This window comes from Nelumbo nucifera, chromosome 6 (assembly GCF_055504915.1).
Source record: "Nelumbo nucifera cultivar China Antique chromosome 6, China Antique-T2T, whole genome shotgun sequence".
Classification (NCBI taxonomy): Eukaryota; Viridiplantae; Streptophyta; class Magnoliopsida; order Proteales; family Nelumbonaceae; genus Nelumbo; species Nelumbo nucifera.
The window spans coordinates 47,908,466-47,930,278 of NC_142654.1; the positions used below are offsets into that span (position 1 = coordinate 47,908,466).

Here is a 21,813-nt window from a genome sequence, read left to right on the forward strand (position 1 = left end):
TGTATTGTTTCAATATTATTTTGAGGTTGAAAATTATTTTTTATGAGATAATGTAAATTGAATTCAACATTTTCAAATAGTATGTTTTAGGGGTAAAATAGTAAAATTAATAATTGATCCAACACAAAGAAACTTATGGATATTCTAAAAAATTGAAAAGCATCTTGCCTCTTTTAAGATTTGAGACACATTTAATATCTTTTTAACTTTTTCAGATCTGAATTTTCAGATTTATCAAACGCCACCTTTGGCCAGGGTTTATGATTACTAAACCAATTTTTTGAATTGTTAGTTTGAAAAAAAATTATTTTTCACGAAAAAAATTTGATTCATAGCAATATTTTCTCATTTTAACTATTTTTATCCATTCTTATTCATTTTAGAATTTCATAAAAAATAACGAGACTTTGGAACAAACATAGCCTTTGGCTTATAAGGTTAATTTAAGAAATTTGCCGTAGAAAAAATAAGTTAATTTCAATCTAACGTTGCGAAACCCTTTTTATTTAACAAGGTCCCGTCGAAGGTGGATCCCATTATTACGTAGTTTAACCAGTTCCAAGGATCCTAGGCGCTAGTAAGGACGTGAAGCACCATTTCACACATAACTGAACTCAAATTCTCTCAGCTGTTAATGATATCTCGCCGTCTCTGAATTGGTTCGAGGATGAAATGCGACTCTATAGCATGTATCTGGTCAGGCGCCCCTCTGCTTCACAGAGTCACTGCCACTGCCGTATTGAATCGACCTCCGACCCTTTACACTGGTGGATCCGATGGCTCTATCATCTGGTGGAACCCCTCTGTCAATCAATCCAACAGGGTAATCTGCTTTTTTGTTTGTAGATTCCGCATTTCGCCTTCTAGATATTTGTTAATTTTCGTGAGAGAGTAGATTTTCCCTCATTTGGTTTCCTACACTCTTGATATATGGATCACGTCTCAACTTGTTTTTGAATTACCTTATTGTGTAACCGTTTGCTATTTTGACAGGAAATTTGGCCTGTGGCCATGCTATGTGGCCATACTGCGCCTATTGCGGACCTTGACATCTGCTCGCCCGTTGCAGTTGGTGTCCATGGAGAAGTGGAGAAATCAAGTAATGTAGTTGCAAACTCTTCCTCAGCTGGTTATGGTGCACTAATAAGTGCTTGTACTGATGGTGTGTTGTGCATCTGGAGCAGAGGCAGTGGGCACTGCAGACGCAGGAGGAAAATGTCCCCTTGGGTTGGGAGCCCGTCCACAATTCGGACATTACCTGGTTCCCCTAGATATGTTTGTATTGCGTGCTGCTGCACAGATTCCGTTCATGCATCCCATCATCAGTCTGCTGATCCCGCTGAAGGGGTCGAGGCTTCTGCTGATCAGGAATACCAGTACAAAAAGGATTTGAAGTGTGCTGTTGTCATTGTTGATTCGTATTCTCTTAGCATTGTCCAGACTGTCTTTCGTGGGAGTTTATCTGCTGGGCCATTGAAGTTCATGGCTGTTATTCCATCAATTGAAGATAGGGACAAACAATCCGTGTTCATGGTTGATGGACTTGGTATAGTGCAGTCGGTTATTGCGTCCAAGGAGTCTGGCCCCGATGGGGAAGGTGGATCAGGTTTACAGAGAAGTTCTTCACATATAGGAATGTCTAGTTGGGAGGATGAATTTGGTAAGGGAGTTCAGGGAATATCAATTGCAACCCGTGGAAATCTCTTAGCCCTCGTATATAAGACAAACTGCATATTTAGGCTAGTGACTGGGGGGAATTCTATTGGTGAGATATCTTTAATCGATACTCCTCTTTGTGATGAAGGTATTTCCAGTCAATCACATCTTGTAGGGGGCATGTTCCTTGATATTGGTGGGAGGGATACATTGGATAGGCAGGATCCACCTGAAGCATTTTCAGAAAACTTTGCTGTATGGAGTAATAGAGGTGCTGTATTAGTGTATACTGTATCAGGTTCAAGCAATACATTTAAGTTTGAGCTTCTATGTGAGATTCCTGCTGTCTCTTATCCTATTGGTGTGAGATTGTCAATTAATGTTTGCCAACTCGGCAACAAGCTTCTTCGTGTAGAATCGATTTCCTACAGTGTTGAAGAATCTTCTCTGTGGAAACCTTACATTACCATCTGGTCATTATGTGAGACATATGATGCCAATGGGAACTGGAGTCAACAATGCAAAATGATTGGGAGAGGTGATTTTATTGGTGACTGGATTGGGAGTACTAGTTCACTTTCTGAACCTCATATTCTCAACTATGATTCTCTTACAGAAACCATAAAGGGGAAGATTGAAATAAATTCTCAATACAGTAGCACCCCAAGTTTATCAAACTTAAATGGTTTAAATAGAGAATGTCACAGTAATGATTTGGTGCTAAAAGGGCGAACTGTTTCATCTTCAATGGTTCTTACTGAAGATTTTTATGCACCATATGGCATTGTTTGTGGCTTCTATAGTGGTGAAATAGAAGTGGTACATTTTAAGATGCTTTTTCAGGAACATGATCCTGTTGAGGGAAGTTCATGCCACAAGGTGGAGACACGCGTATCTAAACAATTTCTGTCAGGGCACAGTGGTGCAGTACTATGCTTGGCTGCAAAGCATGTGGATGGAGCTTCAAATGAGCGGGGTTGCTCTAGAATTTTACTTTCAGGAAGTATGGACTGCACTATTTGTATATGGGATCTTGATACGAGTAATGTCATCATTGTAATGCACCATCATGTAGCTCCAGTCCGACAACTGATCCTGCCTCCACCCGGGACAAACCATCCTTGGAGCAATTGCTTTCTATCTGTTGGGGAGGACTCCTGTGTTGCTCTTGCTTCGGTTGAAACATTGAGGGTGGAGAGAATGTTTCCTGGACACCCTAACTACCCTTCGTCTGTTGTATGGGATGGTGCAAGAGGCTATATAGCTTGTCTTTGCAAGAATGATTCTGGAATATCTGATAGCATTGATGTTTTATATCTCTGGGATGTAAAGACTGGTGCTCGAGAGCGAGTTATTCGTGGTATGGCTTCTCGTGCAGTGTTTGACCATTTTTACAGAGCCATTGGTGTAAATTCCACTATGGGCAATCTGTTGACTGGAGCTACTTCAGTATCCTCATTGCATCTTCCCATAATTGAAGATGCAAGATGCTCACTATCACATGTTAAGAATATTGAGAAGAGGGGCACCTCAGTGGATACTGGTCAGAAGATATCAATGGATTTAACTGATTCAAATATCTTACCAGCTTATGGTATTAAGGGAAAAGCTGCAAAACAAATTTCATCCCCATTAGTCTTTCAAAACAATAAACATCCCATTAAATGCTATTGTCCTTACCCTGGGATTGCTACTCTGCGATTTGACCTTTTGTCCTTAATGTCTCCTTGTGAAGAGCACACACAGTTTTCAGATAGTGATGGCAAGCAAGAGAATGCACGACCTGAAACAGCAAGCTCTCTCAATGCAAATCCAAATGATATGACTGATATTGAAAAGACTTTATGCAATTCCATAGAAGAACATGCATGGGTTAGATCACTTGAAGGATGTTTACTTCGCTTCAGTTTATCTTTCTTGCACTTGTGGGGTATAGATGATGATCTAGATAGATTGCTAATTTCTGGGATGAATATTAGTAGACCAGAGAATTTTGTTATAGCTTCTGGTTTGCAGGGGGATAGAGGATCTGTTACATTGACATTCCCTGGTCTTGATGCTGCTCTTGAGGTACTTTCTGATCAAATGTTTTTATTGTTGCCATCAATTATCTGTTTTTTTAATAAAAGTTACTTTACCTATTTCCAAAGAAAAAAAATTTATCTGTCTCCTATCAACAAATCCTGAGACTAAGCTAACTTACAGCTTTGGAGGTCATCCTCAGAGTTTTGTGCAATGCGATCATTAACCATGGTGTCCCTTGCCCAGCGCATGATTAGCTTGTCTCGTTCCAGTTCAGCAGCCAGCAGGTATTGTGTCCTTGCTGAAGGAAGTGTTGTTGATTGGTGTTATGCACTTCTATAACATTTGCATGATGAACTAGTCAGTTTGTGAAGAAGAAAACTAATCACATGCAGCAATAGGCTTTGGTCACAAGTATTAACAAGTAAATAAAGAACAGAAAATAGAAGAAACAGCAAGAATAAATCCTACCATAGCTGTCAGCTGTGGTAGAAATTTATGTATTGGCAGGAAAATAAGTACATCTATTGATTCTCTATTTGTAGTTGGTTCTATTGAGGAACCAATTGTAAACTTTCTTTGGAGGTGGTTCCATTGGGGAACCAATCCACATATTAGCAAAAAAAGAGAGCTCTTTACTAGATCTGTCAACCTCTATTTTAATAAGAAATAAAAACTTCCTATTTAATTTAAAATCTAATAGAAAATAATTTATCAAAAAAAATATAACAGAAAATAGTAATTTCCCTTCAAACTAGGGCACCTTTATAACTTTATTAATTCTACTAAAACTAAATGTAAGAATCTAGAAATTTCTAAAAATAGTAAATCATGATTTTACTATAACTAGTAACTATCAGGAGCACAGGTGCTTGGAGTTGATCTATAAGAAACAAAGATAAGGGTTAGATTTAACTGCTAAATAGAGTTTGGAGATGTAAGAGAATTTTTAGGAAGGAAGAGCAGATATGGGGATGGAGAGAGAATGTAGGAGAGACAAGGGAGAGAATTTTCAGGAAAGGAATACATTGTGTGGAAAAGACAAATTAGGAGTTTTGGGAATTAAAATCAAATTAGGAGAGAGGTGGACCACAGTGATGGGTCATCTGGTCTGGTGTAAAAAAATAAGGAAAAAACAGCATAAGCCTAATCTCACATTGAGTTGAATTTTACAATTTAGATAAAAATTCTAAAAAAGCATAGTCAGAGCCATGTAGGCATGTACTGATCTCCTTCTCATAATCATCTAAGCCTTGTCCCAACTAGTAAACATTTTCACCACTGCCAAGCTTAAAAGAAATGAACTTGAAATGTAAATTCCTGTATTCTTGTCCATAAGCCTGTTCCATAAAGAGTCATTTGATGGGTTTGTCTCCTATCCAAGACCTGATTCCCCATATTTATTACAAATCAACCAGGACCTAGGGGTAATTTTTTTTTGAAGAGTAAAATAAAAATTTTATAGATAGAAAAGAAAACAAGATACAACCCGGACAGGGGTGTTAAGATTACACTCAAACCAAATACCACAACAGGAGATTACAAAGACACAAATACTAACAAACGAAAACAGGGACCCCCCCCCTTTATATAAATAGATAGGGAACCCCCTTTTCACATATTGTCTATAGTCTTCAGGTTCAAACGCCTCATAACATCTGTCATTATCCTTGTCCCAAACTAAATCTTGTTTCCGTCATAGCTTCTTCTTCTCTCTCTCTTCTCTTTTACTCTTTTCAAAGACTTCGAAAGCTCTTCTAGCAAACTCTTCACCTCCCCAAAAGAAAAGCCCTGAACTCTTGCCAATTTTCACTTCCCTGTCTAACAAACTCTTAAGCTCCACTTTAACCCCCTCTTTATTTTTTATCAGCTTGTTTAGACGTAACAAGACTACTCTCACCCGCTTGGCTTCCCTCCTCCTTCTTGTCCCCTGACCCCGGCTTGACCTCTAGATCTTCCTTTATCAGGGTTGACGTAACCTCCTCTCCTGCAGCTTGAAGCTCCGCCCCCCTCCTTTCATCACCCTTCTTCGATTCCAGAACCTTCAATCTCTTCCTTTTGTAAACTCTTTTATATTTATTGGAGGGTCCTGCCCCAAATAATCCATCTTTTAGCCTTGAGAAAATCTTTGACACATGGACAAAAAAGGGGGCCCTTGGAGACTTTATCACTATCTGACTGAAGCTTGGGATTCTTTGGATGGATTGAATGCTAACTTAGTGACAAGCTTTGGTGTGTATTTGGTGTGTATTTGGAGCATCTGTATTTGGTGTGTATTTGGAGCATCTGTATAGTGACAAGCTTCCTCCTTTGTAACTTGCAGGGGTTCCCCCCCACTCCCTCCCTGTTTTGTATATCTCCTCTTGTTTCTCAAAACAAAGTGTGACTTATTTGTCTCTCTGGCTTTCTTCGTCCCTTCTATAGGCTCAATGTCTCCTTCCTCGTGTACACCTCTTCTCTGACCTAAATGGACTCCAATCTTGCCAATTGCGATTTCCACCTTTTGGAACTCCTCGTGTTCTAAAGCTGAGTCAGAATTGTCGTCCTTGTCTAGAGCCTTTTCCGTACCCTCAGCACAGCCAGACACAGTCGGTCTCTTGACGTCAACCCCTTCCTTTCCAGCCCTGCCTATCACTTCTTCCTTGCCCTCCCCTTCCCTCCTTACTGACTGCTTCACCGCTTCCCCAGAACCCTCCTCCCTTCCTTCCGTCTGATTTTCCGATCAACAACCCCTTGGTTCTCCTTCTCCAAACTTCTTTGTTGTGACGAGATGGAAGAGAAGGAAGGAATGGAAGAAAGCTCGACTTAAAAATCACCAAAACAAAGAACAAAACCTGCTTGCTGACCAGAACTTGACTTTTCTTTCTTCCCTCCACTGCAGTGAAGCCCTAGATCAGACCCTTCTGCTGGACTTCCACATTGATCTAACTCCTCCAGGTTCTTATGAACAATCCATTTCCACAGATCTTCAGACTGAAATGCATGCCAAGCTCTTTGACTTTGCTTGAACTTTTTCTCTTTCAAAACCCCCAGCTTGAAACGAGGTGACTTCAATTTTCCCCAGCATTATTGATGACGCTATCTTTCGAAACTCGAACCTCGTTCGAACCTTCACCTTCTTTACCTCCTCGAGTCGTCTCTTCATCTTCTGACAGACCCGACTCCTCTCTCTCTTTCGACTACCCTACTCTCCCTTTATTTTCTCCTTCCACGTGGCCCCCCAAACTCTCCTCTCCCCTGACACCACTGTCTTTTGATAAGATTAAACCTGTTGTGTCTGCCCCACTTAAGTTTAAAATCTTCTCAGCATTCAAAATTGCACGGGCCTGACCAGTTAATATTTTTGAGACTTCCTCTCATTTTTCTTAATGCGACCCAAGGGTAAGTCCCCAGTCAGTACAAGTAATCTCTTGGGACTGCTCGGCAGTTTTCTGCTGTTTGTTTCTAGCTCTCTTAATCTCAAATAGCAGGAATGATTGTACCTTGCTATATATATATAAAACTTGCTATTTTAATTTTTAATTTCTAATTAATAGTAACCCTTTTACTGTTTCATATCAGAAAAAAAGAAAGAAAAGAGAGTAATTGGAAGAAACTTGTTTTCTTTCTTTAAGTTTCTTTCCCTTCTCTTTGTTTCTATTACATGGTATCATTTTTATGGTTTGTGATCCACCAGTATAGGAGATGACACAATTTATTGAGATAGATGTCAGTCTTGTAGATCTTCCAGTTGTTCTAATTGAATATTAGTTGTTAGTTCCCAGTATGTGTGACATACACTTGACACTTGAAGAGAGGATGACTTCCAATTATCTTTTCTATTGGGGAAAGCACTTGCAATATATGGATATTCTTCATTTCCCCCCACTAGAAATAGTAATTTTTTGCTCTTGACCATTGCCTCATGTTCACTTGGTTGTAGGAGGGTGTAAAGGAGCATTTCCTATAAATTGTGTTTAGAACATCATTTGTGTGATATCCAATTTCCCCTTGCTTATTTCTCTCTTTTTTATGGCTAATGCTTCATCTGATCTATTTTGCAGTGCTTTGTCTGCTTTTTATACACGGAACTTTGCTGAGAAGATTCCTGATATAAAGCCACCTTTGCTTCAGGTTGCAATGTAATGCTAATATTTGATTTTCTGTAACTTGAACCATTGGATATTATTATCTAAGTGGTTACACTTTCCTAATTAGCCTTTTCTGCTATACGTGAAACTTGTAGAATTAGGCTTTATCATATCCAATGAGCATTTACTAAAATAAGTTGGATTGTCTAATTCTAAAAGGCTACTAGTACTAAAGGTGTTCCTTTGTCTTGCTTTAACCAATAATAATAAAAAAATGCAACACATGGTCAAATGTTTGTCTTTCCATTCTTCCTTGTATTTAATATATTTCATATAAATTTAGATGGTTTCCAATGCATTTAACTACTTGGAATATCAAATATCTTCCTCAAAAACAAATCTTCTACATCATTCATGTGCCTTCCTATGAAATTCACTCTCTGTTTTTTTTTGATGAATAATTCACTCTCTGTTTTTGCCTAGTTTATTTGACATACGTTTGAAACAAATACTATTGATTGGTTTTGTTACTGTTTTCAACCATGTCTTGACTTGCCTGTCTTCCTTAATGTACTTCTATATTGCAGTTGTTGGTTAGTTTCTGGCAAGATGAAAGCGAACATGTGCGTATGGCTGCACGATCTTTATTCCACTGTGCTGCTTCACGAGCTATTCCACTTCCCTTGTCTGCTCAGAAAGCAACTCAACATGAAATATGCTATACCCATGATACATTGAGAAGCAGCTTTTTAGATTCAGAGAGGATAGAAAAAGAAGAGACTTCTCAGGTTGAGGAATCCAGCATCCTTGCATGGCTGGAATCATTTGAAATGCAAGATTGGACTTCTTGTGTTGGGGGAACAAGCCAAGATGGAATGGCCTCTCATATTATTGTTGCAGCTGCATTGGTTGTTTGGTATCCAAGCCTTGTGAAACCAAGACTGGCTACTTTGGTTGTTCATCCTTTGATTAAGTTGGTTATGGCAATGAATGGAAAATACAGTTCAACTGCAGCAGAGCTCTTGGCTGAAGGAATGGAGGGCACATGGAAGGTGTGCATTGGTCCTGAAATATCCCGTTTGATTGGGGATATATTTTTCCAAGTAGAGTGTTTAACTGGTGTATCTGCTAACCCATCCATACAAAATCCAGCTTTAGCTGTTTCTATTCAGGAGTCTTTGGTTGGTGTTCTTCTTCCGAGCTTAGCAATCGCTGATATACCAGGGTTTTTAAATGTAATAGAAAGCCAGATTTGGTCTACTGCCTCTGATTCACCTGTTCATTTAGCCTCTCTCCTGACTCTTATTAGGGTTATTCGTGGTTCTCCAAAATCCTTGGCCCAGTACCTTGATAAGGTTTGTAAATCCAATTGCTTGAAAGTTTTTTTTTTTTTGATGAATATCCAATTGCTTGAAAGTTGATCATGCATCTTATGAAATTGCTGATTCATTTAGCGAGATGGAAACTTTTGTTATTAAAAAGGAAACTCCTATATTTTTGGGCATCTTTGTGGACAAAAAAAAGGCCATTAGCCAATGTTGGTCCCAGCTATCTGGGGTTTAGGGAGGGGTATGGTCCTAACCTTTGGCATTTTTTTTGCACAAAATGGCTTCCCTCATATTTGAACCCACATTCTCACACTTTTCAGCTTGCGATTTTACCATTACACCAAGTAAGGGTCCCTAACCTTTGTGGACAATGGCTCTTATTAATGGGAATCAGGACCCAGAATTCAATATATCTTGCCTAGGAGATTTCATGGGCTAGAAACCAATCCAATTGGATAACTTATCAAGTCCAGCTAACTAGATGATTTAATGCTGATTTTCTGCCTCTTCATGATGCCATTTATCCTCCACAATGCCCTATATTAGACATGCTGTACTGTGGGCGTGGCTCAGGTTTCCTTCACTTTGAGATACTAAAATTTTAGTTCATGCTTAAATTTTGATTTATATGCTTCACATGTCGGTTTTCATTTTTAACATTAAGTTTCTAATTGAAATCACATGTTTATGTCCGTTTTTTTACTTGATGTCAAACTTCCTTGGCAATATATATATTCACTCAACTTGCATTCCAATATCTTATACTGTTTTTCTTTTGCTATTTTATTTTAGTGCGCTTAATTCTTTTGACTATGTTTTTATGCATATTAAATTTCCAAAGTAATATCAAGGTTTTAATCATGTAATGATAGTCACATTCTTTACTTATCTCCTTGGCAAAATCTTTAGGACCTACATCAATTGAACTTTAGTTTTGTAAATTGAGACAAAATTTTCCAGAATAAAGGAAAGGGACAAAGTTATCTTTGGGCATTACTTATGAGTTGTGCAGCACAGTACTATTAGTACAGGATTTAGGATATCGAACTAGGTTTGTAGAAGAAGGATGTAGCCAAGAATTCCCCAGATAAGTCTAATGGCTAGACTATCTTATCAAGGCTGTTGGTGGAGGGGTGATTGTTGTGTAACCTGAGCATGAAGGTATTTAATCTACTTCCACATCATTCAGATTTCTTAGTGCTGTTGTCTGAGCTACCATATTCATAGATATTTGAAAGCCTTGTTGGACTGGGGCTCCCTTATCATCTAGCACTTCAGAAGGGAACAGATAAAGTTACATTGAAGGAAACTGGTCACATCATGGGTTCTTCCAGAAATGAATTCTTGCTCCATCTCCTATCTTGAGACCAATAACGTCGGTAGAATGTTAGAAAACCTTTCCAGTGCTTATCCAAAGAGAGCAGCAATAACTGGTTCTCACCATTCTAGGGTCTCATCCAAGGTTTCATAGACCATATTTTTGGCCATTATGGCTTTTCTCCAAAGGCAGTCTGGTTTCATTTTAAGACACCAAAACTATTTTCCTGGAAAAGATTTAGCAATGTTTCTCCATTGCCTGATGCCTAGATCTCTAGATGATGACTAAGCAAATGGACTCTCATTTAATATTTTCCTGGAAAAGACTTAGCAATGATTCTCCATTGCCTGATGCCTAGATCTCTGGGTGATGAGTAAGCAAATGGACTCTCATTTAATTTTAGTGGTGCATGCCAAATTTTATATTAGTACTCTTACATGAATGCAAAACAGAAATATAGACTTTAGGCAATTGGCTTTTACAATTAACTTGAAAATTGGATATGACAATAATAAAACCATTCTGATGGGCTACAAGTAAATAAAGCAATTTAGTAGAAAAGAACTAGCCTTAATAAGGTCATTATCAAAGCATCATACATCTTGTTCTGGAAGTAGTACAGTTTTAAGGAGGAATTTGTCATGCTTCTTGATATTTTACCATTTGAGCCTTAGTATGGAGTATTAGAGGGATGTATAGACAACAGAAAGAAATTCATATCTTGATGAATTTTATCAATTCTCCTTTAATGATATATGGAGGAACTGGTCAGCAGTAGAAAGATGTTCCTCCATAAAGAATAGGGTAATTGCAAGATGTTTGACGGGAGCAGTCAAGGCAACCCAGGTTCCTCTGGAGTGGGAGGGGTTTTGAGAAACAAGTCTGGGGAGGTTGTACTTCTTTGCTTGGGTCCTTTGGGAATTGGGGACTCTGTTAGGGTAGAATAACTAGCAGCCTTGCAAGGAATTGGAGACTCCTGAAGGATCATCAATGTATTACCTATTCTTATTCCCTATCCCAGCTACTGTGGAGGAAAGTTAGAAAAATTAGTATGTGTGTATGTGTGTGTGGTGTGGATAGAGAGAGGATCAGGAAATTCATCGAGTATATCGGGCAAAATCTTTACTCCAAAAGAGAATAGGTCTAGAGCATAGTTTTCAAGGCGCCAAGGCAAGGCTAGGCAACCTTGGGGCACCCAGGCACCTAGGCCTCGCCTAGGTGATGAAATCAGAAAATAGGAAGCTTACATGTTTCTACCCCTCATGAGCTAGTTACTTGGTTTTATACATTAATCTACAAACCTCAAACTAAAATTTCTGCTTATGATTCTGATGAGTTACCGCTCACCTCGGAAGCCCCTTCGAGGGTGGCTTAACCTCCTGAAACAGAAGATGGGGGGAAGAGAGGGGAAAGGTAGGAAGAAAACGACTCAGAGAGAGATGAAAGGGATATTCATTCACGCCACTTATTACATGATCAGGGCCTTATATAGCTGGCCTACATGTATGCAATCATGGAGAGATTATCTTCTGGTGGCAGTGTAACTAACTCTGGGAGGCTCTGCCGCGTGTCATGCTAGCCTCTCTGTCTTCTAGTGAAATGCTGTTTGGTGGTGGCCTGCTCCACTCCTATAGTTGGGTTCGGAGGGAGTGTTTGGGTCCCAACAATTCCTCCCCCCTTAGCATTGACCTTGCCCTCAAGGTCTAGGTTTGGAAACCTCTCGTTCAGCCTCATATAAGGTTCCCAAGTGGCATCATCTGGAGGAAGCCCAACCCATTCTACCTTGGCTTCTGGCATAACTTGACCACCTCGTCGAACCCAACGGAAATCCACAATTCTGATAGGCTCCGTGTCAATGTCCCCTTCTTCAGTGAATTGGGGTAAGTTGGGTGAGACAGGTGTATGATTTCCCACCGCCTTCTTAAGGAGTGAGATGTGAAACATTGGATGAAGCTTTGAGGTTGCAGGGAGGTCCAACCGATAAGCAACAAGGCCCACTCTCTCCAGAACCTTATAAGGCCCATAATACCTGGGTGCTAGCTTGTGCCAAGCCCGTCTTACTACCGAGATCTGGCAGTAAGGTTGGAGCTTAAGGTAAACGAAATCACCCACCTGAAATTCTAATGGGCGGTGGTGAGTGTCATAGCGGGCCTTCATTCGCTGTTGGGCTTTTGTCAAGTTGGACTTAAGCAATCTAAGAATCTCGTCTCTCGCAAGTAGACGGGTCACTACTTCTGCCACCTTGGGTGGCCCATATTCATAAGGTAATATGGGAGGAGGTTCTTTGCCATATAGAGCTTTGAAGGGTGTCATTTCAGCAGCCGATTGATAAGTCGAGTTGTACCAGTATTCTGCCTATAGAAGCCAGTGAGCCCACTGTCGAGGCTTTTCCCCTATGAAACATCTAAGGTAGGCTTCCAAGCAACGATTAAGAACTTCAGTCTGCCCATCAGTCTGCGGGTGATAACTCGTGGAGGGTGCAGTTGGGTTCCTTGCAATCGAAAATATTCCTTCCAGAATGAACTCAGGAAAGCAGGGTCCCGATTTGAGACAATGGATCTTGGGGTTCCATGCATCTTGGCGGCATCCTGGATGAAGATGTCAGCCACCATTGCTGCGGTGTAAGGGTGAGGTAATGCAGAGAAATGGCTGTACTTGGTGAGACGGTCAACCACTACCATGATAACCTCCTTTCCTGCAGAACAAGGAAGACCCGTGATGAAGTCCATGGAAAGGTCTTCCCACACTTGATCTGGAATCTTGAGGGGTTGTAGAAGGCCAGCGGGAGACTGTGACAAGTATTTCTGTTGTTGGCAGGTTTAGCATTCGGATACACAGTGCAATACATCCTTACGCATTCCTACCCAATGATAGTGGCTGCTGAACCTCTTTAGGTTCCGTAGCACCCCTGAGTGCCCTCCCAAGGCGGAGTCATGAAACAACCTTAGCAGTTCAGCTTTGTGGGCCGAATTCTGGGCAACAACAAACTGACCCCTAAAGAAAAGATCAGGCCCCACAACTTGGTAACCAACAACTTGTGAAGGGTCTCGCCTCCACTTATCTCTAATGACCTGCAACTACGGATCAGTCCTGGCTTCTTGCCATATAGCTTCAAACAAAGGGAAGCTGGGTTGAGAGCAGGTCAGATGGGCTAACTCTTCTACTCGTGACAAGGCATCAACTACTCTGTTTGCGGGCCCCAACTTATATTCTATGAGGTAGTCAAAGCCCATCAGTTTACTAAGCCACTTTTGTTGCTCCGGGGTGTGCACCCTTTGTTCTGCTATGTACTTCGTCTGTCCTAATAACAAATTAGCGTCCCAATAGGTATGCACGCCACTTTTGCACTGCCATTACCACAACCATCATTTCTTTGACATAAGTGGACTGACTTTGGTGAGATGCTGAGAGAGCCTTGCTGAAATAAGCAATGGGCTGCCCCTTCTGCATCAAGACGGCCCCTACTCCTACTATACCTGACGCATCACATTCTATTTCAAAGGGTTGAGAGAAGTCTGGAAGAATGAGTACTGGAGGGCTAGAAACTGCTGTCTTCAAGTCTTCAAAAGCCCGTTGGGCTTTATTAGTCCAACTGAAGGAATCATTCTTTAATAGACGCGTTAGAGGGGCGGCCATAAGCCCATACCCCTTAATGAAGCGCCTATAATATCTGATAAGCCCAAGAAAGCCTCGTAGAGCCTTTACAATAGTGGGCTTGGGCTACTTCTGGATGGCGTCTACCTTTTCTGGGTCTGCCATGACCCGACCTGCTGCAACCACATGGCCTAAGTATTGAATTTGTTCTTGTCCAAAGGAACACTTTGGGTGAGTTTTAGATGTTCCATATGTGTGTCCCAATCCTTGTTGTACACCAGAATGTCATCGAAAAACACCAGAATAAATCGCCTTAGGAATGGCCTGAAGATGTCATTCATGAGGGCCTGAAAGGTGGAGGGGGCGTTAGTGAGTCCAAAAGGCATAACCAAAAACTCATAATGGCCATCGTGGGTCCTAAAGGCTGTCTTGTGGATGTCAGCCTGGTGGACCCGAATCTGATGATACCCGGACCGCAGGTCTAATTTGGAGAACACTTGTGCCTCTCCTAACTCATCCAGTAGTTCATCAATGAGGGGTATAGGAAACTTGTCCTTCACGGTAATCTGATTCAAGGCCTGGTAATCTACGCAAAAGTGCCAACTACCATCCTTCTTCTTCACTAAGAGTACAGGAGATGAAAAAGGGCTGGTGCTGGTCTGTATATACCCTTTTTCCAATAGTTCTCTCGCTGCCTTCTCAATTTCTAGCTTTTGAAAGTAAGGGCTATATGGCTTCACATTGGCCGGTTTAGAACCGGGTAAGAGAGGTATCTGATGATCATGAGCCCGGGGTGGAGGTAATTGGTTCGGCTCCTTGAATACATCGCCAAACTGATCAAGTATCGATTGTAAGGCCTCGTGTTGGGCTTCTGTGGGGTGAACACAGCCCTGGTTGTCCAGAATTGGGACTGTGGGCCGAATGCCTAAGTGCATAAATATGGGTTGGACAGCATCCTTGGAGGCCCGTATCATGGAGGCTAAAGTGTCACCTTGTGGACTAGGGGGCCGCACCCCTTGTAAATGACAAGTCTGGCCATCTTGGTGAAAGTCCATTGTCATTTTGGCCCAATCGCATAGAGCAAGGCCCAGGCCACGCAACCAATGAATTCCCAAAATAATATTAGCCCCCGAGAAATCCAATGGGTGGAGATCCACCACAAAATTATGGCCCTATATGAGGATTTTTTCCTTCTTACATACACCATTACACGACATCTGACTCCCATTAGCCACATGGATTGAAAAGAGAGGAGTGGGTTGTATGGTCATACCTAGCTGCTTAGCCAAACGACAAGTGATGGAATTCAGGGTAGAGCCACTGTCAATCAAAATCATCACGGTCCAGCCCACCAATCTTCCTTCCATGTGCATGGACTGAAGAGAGTTGAGGCCCATGAGGGTGTGTAAGGAGATCTCGGCCCCGTCAGGTTTTGGTCCATCTGGAATCAGTTCACAGTCATTTAAGTGCTCTGGGTCTGTCTCTTCCGGCCCTTCCTCTGTCTGTAGGAGAAACACCCACTGGACCTGGCATTTATGGCCCGGTCCAAACTTATCATCCCAGTTATAACAAAGGCCTTTCTCGCGTCGGGCTTGCATCTCAAACCATGAGAGACGTTTGAAGGGCATAGTGGGCCGGGGCAATATGGGCTTCTGATGATCTCCAGCCGGTTTCATGGGCTGCTGATCAACCCGTGGAGGAGTCCTCAAATTCGGGTAGGTCGGTTTGCTAGCTCTTCGAAGGTTGTCGATTCTTTCTTCTTGCAGGCGAGCCAATCCCACCGCAGCCATGACAGTTGCCGGACGGAGAGCCCTCACCTCCAGATGGATATCCTCTCTGAGATCTCCCACAAAACATCCTACTAATGCTTTCTCCGGCCAGCCGTGTACCCTAGTTGCCATCCGCTCGAACTCGAGTTGGTACTCTGCTACCGTTCCAGTTTGCTTCAACCGAGTGATAAGCTCGTCGTAGTCCACGAACGGCGTCGGCCCAAAGCGGATGCACAAAGCTTCGGTGAACTCCGCCCAAGTTACCTGGGGATGATTCTGGCGATACCACTAGAGCCATAGAATCGCGTCTCCTTCTAGATGAATGGAGGCGATGGAGACACGCTGGTGTGCGGGAGTTTCGTGGTATTCGAAATATCTTTCTGCTCGAAAGATCCAAGGAATGGGATCTCCACCGGAATAGTTAAGAAAGTTGATCTTAGTGACTTTTCTGCTGGGGTAATGCCCTGTTCTTTGGCTACTGGAAGCAGAGGCTTCCGCTCCTGCTTGGTGACTGGTCTCGCTGGGCTGTTGCTGAGAGGCAAAGCTGGAGACGACCACTTTGAGTTCCTTGAGTTCGTTCAACACCTGGTGGGAATCCAACCTCAAGTTGGTCGATCCTATCATCCACGGTAGTGGAACGTGTCTGTGGCATCGTGAAGCCTGGGATTTGGATAGCCTGGCTCTGGTACCAATCTGATGAGTTACCGCTCACCTCGGAAGCCCCTTCGAGGGTGGCTTAACCTCCTGAAACAGAAGATGGGGGGAAGAGAGGGGAAAGGTAGGAAGAAAATGACTCAGAGAGAGATGAAAGGGATACTCATTCACGCCACTTATTACATGATCAGGGCCTTATATAGCTGGCCTACATGTATGAAATCATGGAGAGAATATCTTCTGGTGGCAGTGTAACTAACTCTGGGAGGCTCTGAGTGTAACTAACTCTGGGAGGCTCTGCCGTGTGTCACGCTAGCCTCTCTGTCTTCTAGTGAAATGCTGTTTGGTGGTGGCCTGCTCCACTCCTATAGTTGGGTTCGGAGGGAGTGTTTGGGTCCCAACAGATTCTTGCAGTCATGCTTAAAAACTCAGAGAAATGAAGAAGAAAAGGGGGCGGAACCCTTGTTCCAGATCACCTTCAAGGAGGAAAAAAGTGTAGGTAAATGAATAAGACCAAAAGAGTGAAAAGATTGCAGGTAAATGAAGATGAAAAGAAGGGGCGGAGCCCTTGTTTCATTCCAAAAAAAATCATGCGAAAAACGTAGGGAAAAGACAGAAAAAAAGAAGAGGAAAAAACCAACAAAAAGGAAGAAAACAAATCCGAAAACAAAGAGGATAAGAAGAAGAATAAGTGGTCCAAGGCGGACTAAAAACTGAGAAGAAGAAGATGATGGTGATGATTCATTTGATGCACCTAACATATTCGAGGTGGTTTAGATTTCCGTTTTGGTTATGCAGCATTGCAGCAACAGGTTGGAGTTGGACTGTGTGTGAAACAAACATGACTGGACAGCTCTCCCTCTTCTATTCAGTTCTGCCGTGAAAATAAAACCCTAAAAGACAAAAGGTTTGCTAATATTCTTCTAATAAAAGAGTGATAGTGTGTGATAGGCTCTATTATAATAACAAAAACAAACCAATAAAAATTATTTGCAGCAAAAAGTAAATAACAATATAAAAAATGTTAAATGATCAATGTATTTAGGGCTGTATTAATGTGTCTTGCATGTAGGTGCCCGCCATGGAGTTAAGCGCTCGCCTAGTCGCCTAGGTGTGTGCCTAAGTGACTGGGTGTGTGGTGTTGCCGGAAGCGTGTCGTTAACCACTTCGGAACACCGGTTTTAATATTTATAATTTTTTTTTTCCGATTATCAAACAATTACAAACGCAGTAAAAGGTGAGAACGGGTCGTATCCACAGGGAAGCGAGGGAAAAATCGTTATTTACTTAAATCCGGGAAGGATAACACAATTGAGAGTTGCAGAAACACATAATTTAATTAATTAAACTGAAATTCATTAAAATAAAATTCGAACAGTGCTGGAAGTGAAAAGTGCAGAAAAATAAACAAAAGGAACGAAATAAAAAGTCTGTAATCTGATCAGAGGTAGTAGTCTCCGGATCTCTCCTTTGACCCTCGAACTTCTCGAGCTAGGCCTTCGGTGTTACTTGGCCGAATTCCAGATCTGCAGAAAAGAAAACAAAAATCAAACTGAATGAAGTAAATTGCAGAAAGGAAAAAATGGAACTGGAAATGAAAGTACAAAAATTAAATCTAAGACTAATGGTTGGGATTCGAATCCAGAGGTGGCAGTAGTGGCTTAGGCGAACTGCAAGCAGGAACCCCTCCTCTTGGCTGGGCGTCCTCATCTTCCTCTACCCTTGAACTTCTCAAGATCAGCCTTTCGTCTTACCTGGGAGCAGAATGCAACCCCTTCTCAAGAGCCCTTGGGTCCTTTTTATAGAGAAGGGTGGATAAAACTGGGATTAGAGAGAAAGAGGGGGGCGGCAGTTGGGTTTTAGCAAAAATATGGGTGCCCTAGGGTTTAGAATGAAGGGTTAGGATGGTTCTGGGTTGATCCTAAGGCTGAGAAGAGAAGGAGATGGCACCCAATATTATGTAGGGTTGAGATTTGGGCGCCCAGAAATGGAGGGTGGAGATTAAGGTGCCTAGGGTTGAAAGGTGGAGATTAAAAGGAGTGGGTGGCGCCCTAGAGTGGATGGTTGAAATAGAAAATGGAATGGAGGGCTGAGATCTAATGACTAGGGGCTGAATGGTGAGGATTAGAAGTTAGGTGGCGCCCTAGGGTTAAAAAGCTAAAAAGAGAGTGTCCTAAAATGAATGGTGGAGATTAGAAGGGATGGAAGGTGGAGATTGAGCAGCTAGGTGAAGGGATGAGAGATCCATCATATGAATGTCCAAACCCTACAGGAAAGTAGGGCAAAATTTCAAAAATTTCTCTCTCCCATGTGGGAATCACATTCCCTGTTTTAGAAAAACTGCATTTTTTCAAGGATCAATTTTGAACAAAGAACCGAATCAGATCTGAACCAAAACAGTAGGAGAGGGATATACTTGATACGAAGATGCAATATCTCCCAATGAAGGTGTTCATGCCCAAAGAAAGACTCCAAAGACTGTTCCCACTGGAGATGACAGTGAGCACGACTTCAGTAAGAATCCAATGGAGGCAGTGAGCACGACTTCTGATCAGCCTTTCTCCAAAGACTGATATCAAGACACTTCTTGATCGCTCCTACAAAGGATGGAAATCGAACTAGCTGTGGCGGCAATTGGAGGAAATCGCAGGCAGAAGATGGCGCAGTCACACTGTTGCTGTCTTCTCTCTGGGTACTCTGAGATCTGATCTCTGAGATTTCTGGGATGCTTGGATGAACTGAATGGTTTGCCCCCTCCTCCTTTTATAGCCTTAAAGAGAGCTCCTAATCTCATTAGGAGTTTCTTAATCCAAATCTGTATTTGGATAAGGAGTTCTCTTTAATAGATAAGGATAAGCCCTTATCTTATCTGCAGATTAGATCAGCTCTCTCCTAATCTCATTAGGAGGTTTCCAGATCTGAATTCAGATCTGGACTCTCTGAGTGGATAGGGTAAGACCCTATTCTATTTGCTGATTTAATCCCAGATCCGCCCCTTTATTTAACTAATCAAATTAGGCCAGTTCGAAATGGGCTTTAGGCCCATTAAGTCCATGTGCTCATTCAGCCTCCAAACTGCTGCCCAGTTGGGTATCCTTGTATGGCGTGGGACCCAAGCATTGATCTACACATCAGCCACATGGGTTTGGCTCAGACTCTGTTACAAGGCCAGGCCAAATTCACTGTAGGAGACATTGAACCCCTGAGCCTATCACCATGGGCTCTTAATGGGCCCAACACTTACACTAAGTGGTCCCTGGGTCAAGTCACCTTATAAAAAACCAAAGACTGTGGGCAGATACAAGATTAGCCCATCAGGTATTACTCTCAATGGTCTTACACTTAACCTCTCAGCCCATAATGATCAAACACTGCCCGACAAGAGAGGACCTCTCCCTCGGCTGCAAGGAACAGTGCTGCACTCTCTACTCACATGGATCCTGGGAATTAAAACCTTTTGCAAACATTTTGAAACTGTAATATATATAATTTTGCAAAACAAATTTCAACGATTGAAATCGGCTGCCGACAGTCTTGGTTTCCATCAGAGAGAGTGCATCCTTGATCATTAACTTTGTCCAACAAAGGGGCTGATCCTGTCACTATGATCACCCACTCAGATGAATTCTCGGATTGTCCCAACATACCCAGGTTTTGACCCGCTCTAAGGATCTCACTGATTGGCATATCAAAGACAGCCCAATCCGACACCTAGTGCAGTATCATAATCGCATCTAGGGGTCAAGTGTAACTTTCCAATTTTGCCCACTAATCACGAAGGTCCAGGGCAATACTGGAAATCTGGTTCGGTTCAGGGTTTCAAGTAAACCTACACTGCATGTACCTTGGGTCTCACCCTGGCAGCTGAGACAGGCCACCCCAACACTTGGCGGCACAACAGTGTCAGCCTTAGCAGGATAAATCTCTCCAAACTTATCCAACGGCTATGAACATTCTAAACTAACACGAGTCTCATAAGTGTCCAGTTTAAGGGTATTACACAGAAACACACCACTATAACATGAATGAAATATGTACTTTATTCATTTACAATAAATGTCATAATGTACATCAATCTGATTGGAGCTAAGGGCATACACTGTCTAACACTAGGGACAACTAGGGTTTGCTAAGGATGAAAAGAATGAGCTAGAAGGCGCCTTAGGGTTTGCTAATGAGAGGGGAGCATGCTAATGCAGTAGGAGGGGCGCCATTCTGGGTTTAGCAGATAGGAGGTGCCCCCCTGTTCTCAGTTTTTCACAAAAACACCCCCTCTCTCAGCTGGACTTCACACCAGCTTCCCAAAAACTGCATTTCAGTCATGTAACTTCCTTAGTTTTCCACAGAAGTTGGACAGAGACCCTCAGAGGTCACAACATTGAATTTAACTGGGAAAATGGCACACTTTGACTATTCTAAGGCCGAAAATACCCCTGAAATGATGCCCTTAAGCTATCAAAATACAGAGTTATCACACCCCAACTTAACCATTGTTAGTCCCTTAGCAATGCAACCTTAAAATTAAACTGAGTAAAGAGATCATTCCCATTGCAGGATCATCCCTCACAAAATTAGCCAAGTATCCTGATTCCAGAATTCTCAAACTTTGTATAGATCGGTATTGGGCTTAAGGGGTAAAACTGTTTTACTTTGAATGTTACAGAAACTTGGCTTAAAAATCTTATATACCCTTCCGTTTGCGAACTGTGTTGATAAGCTGAGATTGATTTTAAAATCGGACAGATATTCTTCTTATCATTTCTGACAGTGGATTTCTACCCCTGAACTTGCTATGCACACTTATTTTTATTGTTACCTTCCACTGTTTGACGCGAATCTCGACACTTGCCTTAAGTTAAGAGACCTGGTTATTAAGTGTCAGGTGATTGTCTTTGGCATTCCCTTTCCCGTTTGACGCGAATCTCGACACTTAAGTTAGGTGAAGAGACCTGGTTACTAAGTCTAGGGTGTCCATTGACCTTTTATTTTATTTTATTTTTTGCAATATTGTTCAAGGTAGTCCACTGTCTCTAACAGTTTTGAAGAATTTTTTGTCTAATTTCTCAATCTTTCTCTTCTTATCCTACTAGGGGCAAACTTAGGAGTATTTTCCAATTTCTAAACAGTTTCGATAATATTCAAATAAGACCAATTTTGACTCCTATCACTTGCTACCAATTTCTACAAAATTCAATATTCTTTTATCAGTTTCCTCAACTTTTTTCTGTTTGGGAATCTCTTTTAATGAAAAATTTTAAAACATTCTCAGTAAAATTTTTAGTTCTGCATTTATAAAGGCTTAGCTTTTCAAATTTTCTCTCTCTTTACTCACCCCCAACTTAAGTGCCATTGCCCCTAATGGCATGACTAGAATGATGCAAACAGGACTTGGGCCAAAGGGA

At 41.7% G+C, this 21,813-nt stretch overlaps 1 protein-coding gene across 6 annotated transcripts in view; it reads left to right on the forward strand.

Moving 5' to 3' along the window:
* Positions 1-471: 471 nt before the first annotated feature.
* The window catches only part of LOC104590355 (Transducin/WD40 repeat-like superfamily protein), a 51,913-nt gene continuing 30,571 nt past the window's right edge, over positions 472-21,813 (forward strand). For 3 of the 6 annotated variants that reach the window (XR_734098.3, XM_010248985.3, XM_010248988.3), the window contains exons 1-5: positions 473-823; positions 994-3,726; positions 3,862-3,965; positions 7,722-7,791; positions 8,336-9,103. Coding sequence is in view for 5 of the 6 variants with exons in the window: in XM_010248985.3 (XP_010247287.1) it covers positions 668-823; positions 994-3,726; positions 3,862-3,965; positions 7,722-7,791; positions 8,336-9,103 (3,831 nt within the window). In the remaining variant the exon portion in view is untranslated. Of the gene's footprint in view, positions 824-993; positions 3,727-3,861; positions 3,966-7,721; positions 7,792-8,335; positions 9,104-21,813 lie in introns of all 6 variants that reach the window. The other 3 variants (XM_088889366.1, XM_010248989.3, XM_010248987.3) reach the window with 3 other exon arrangements.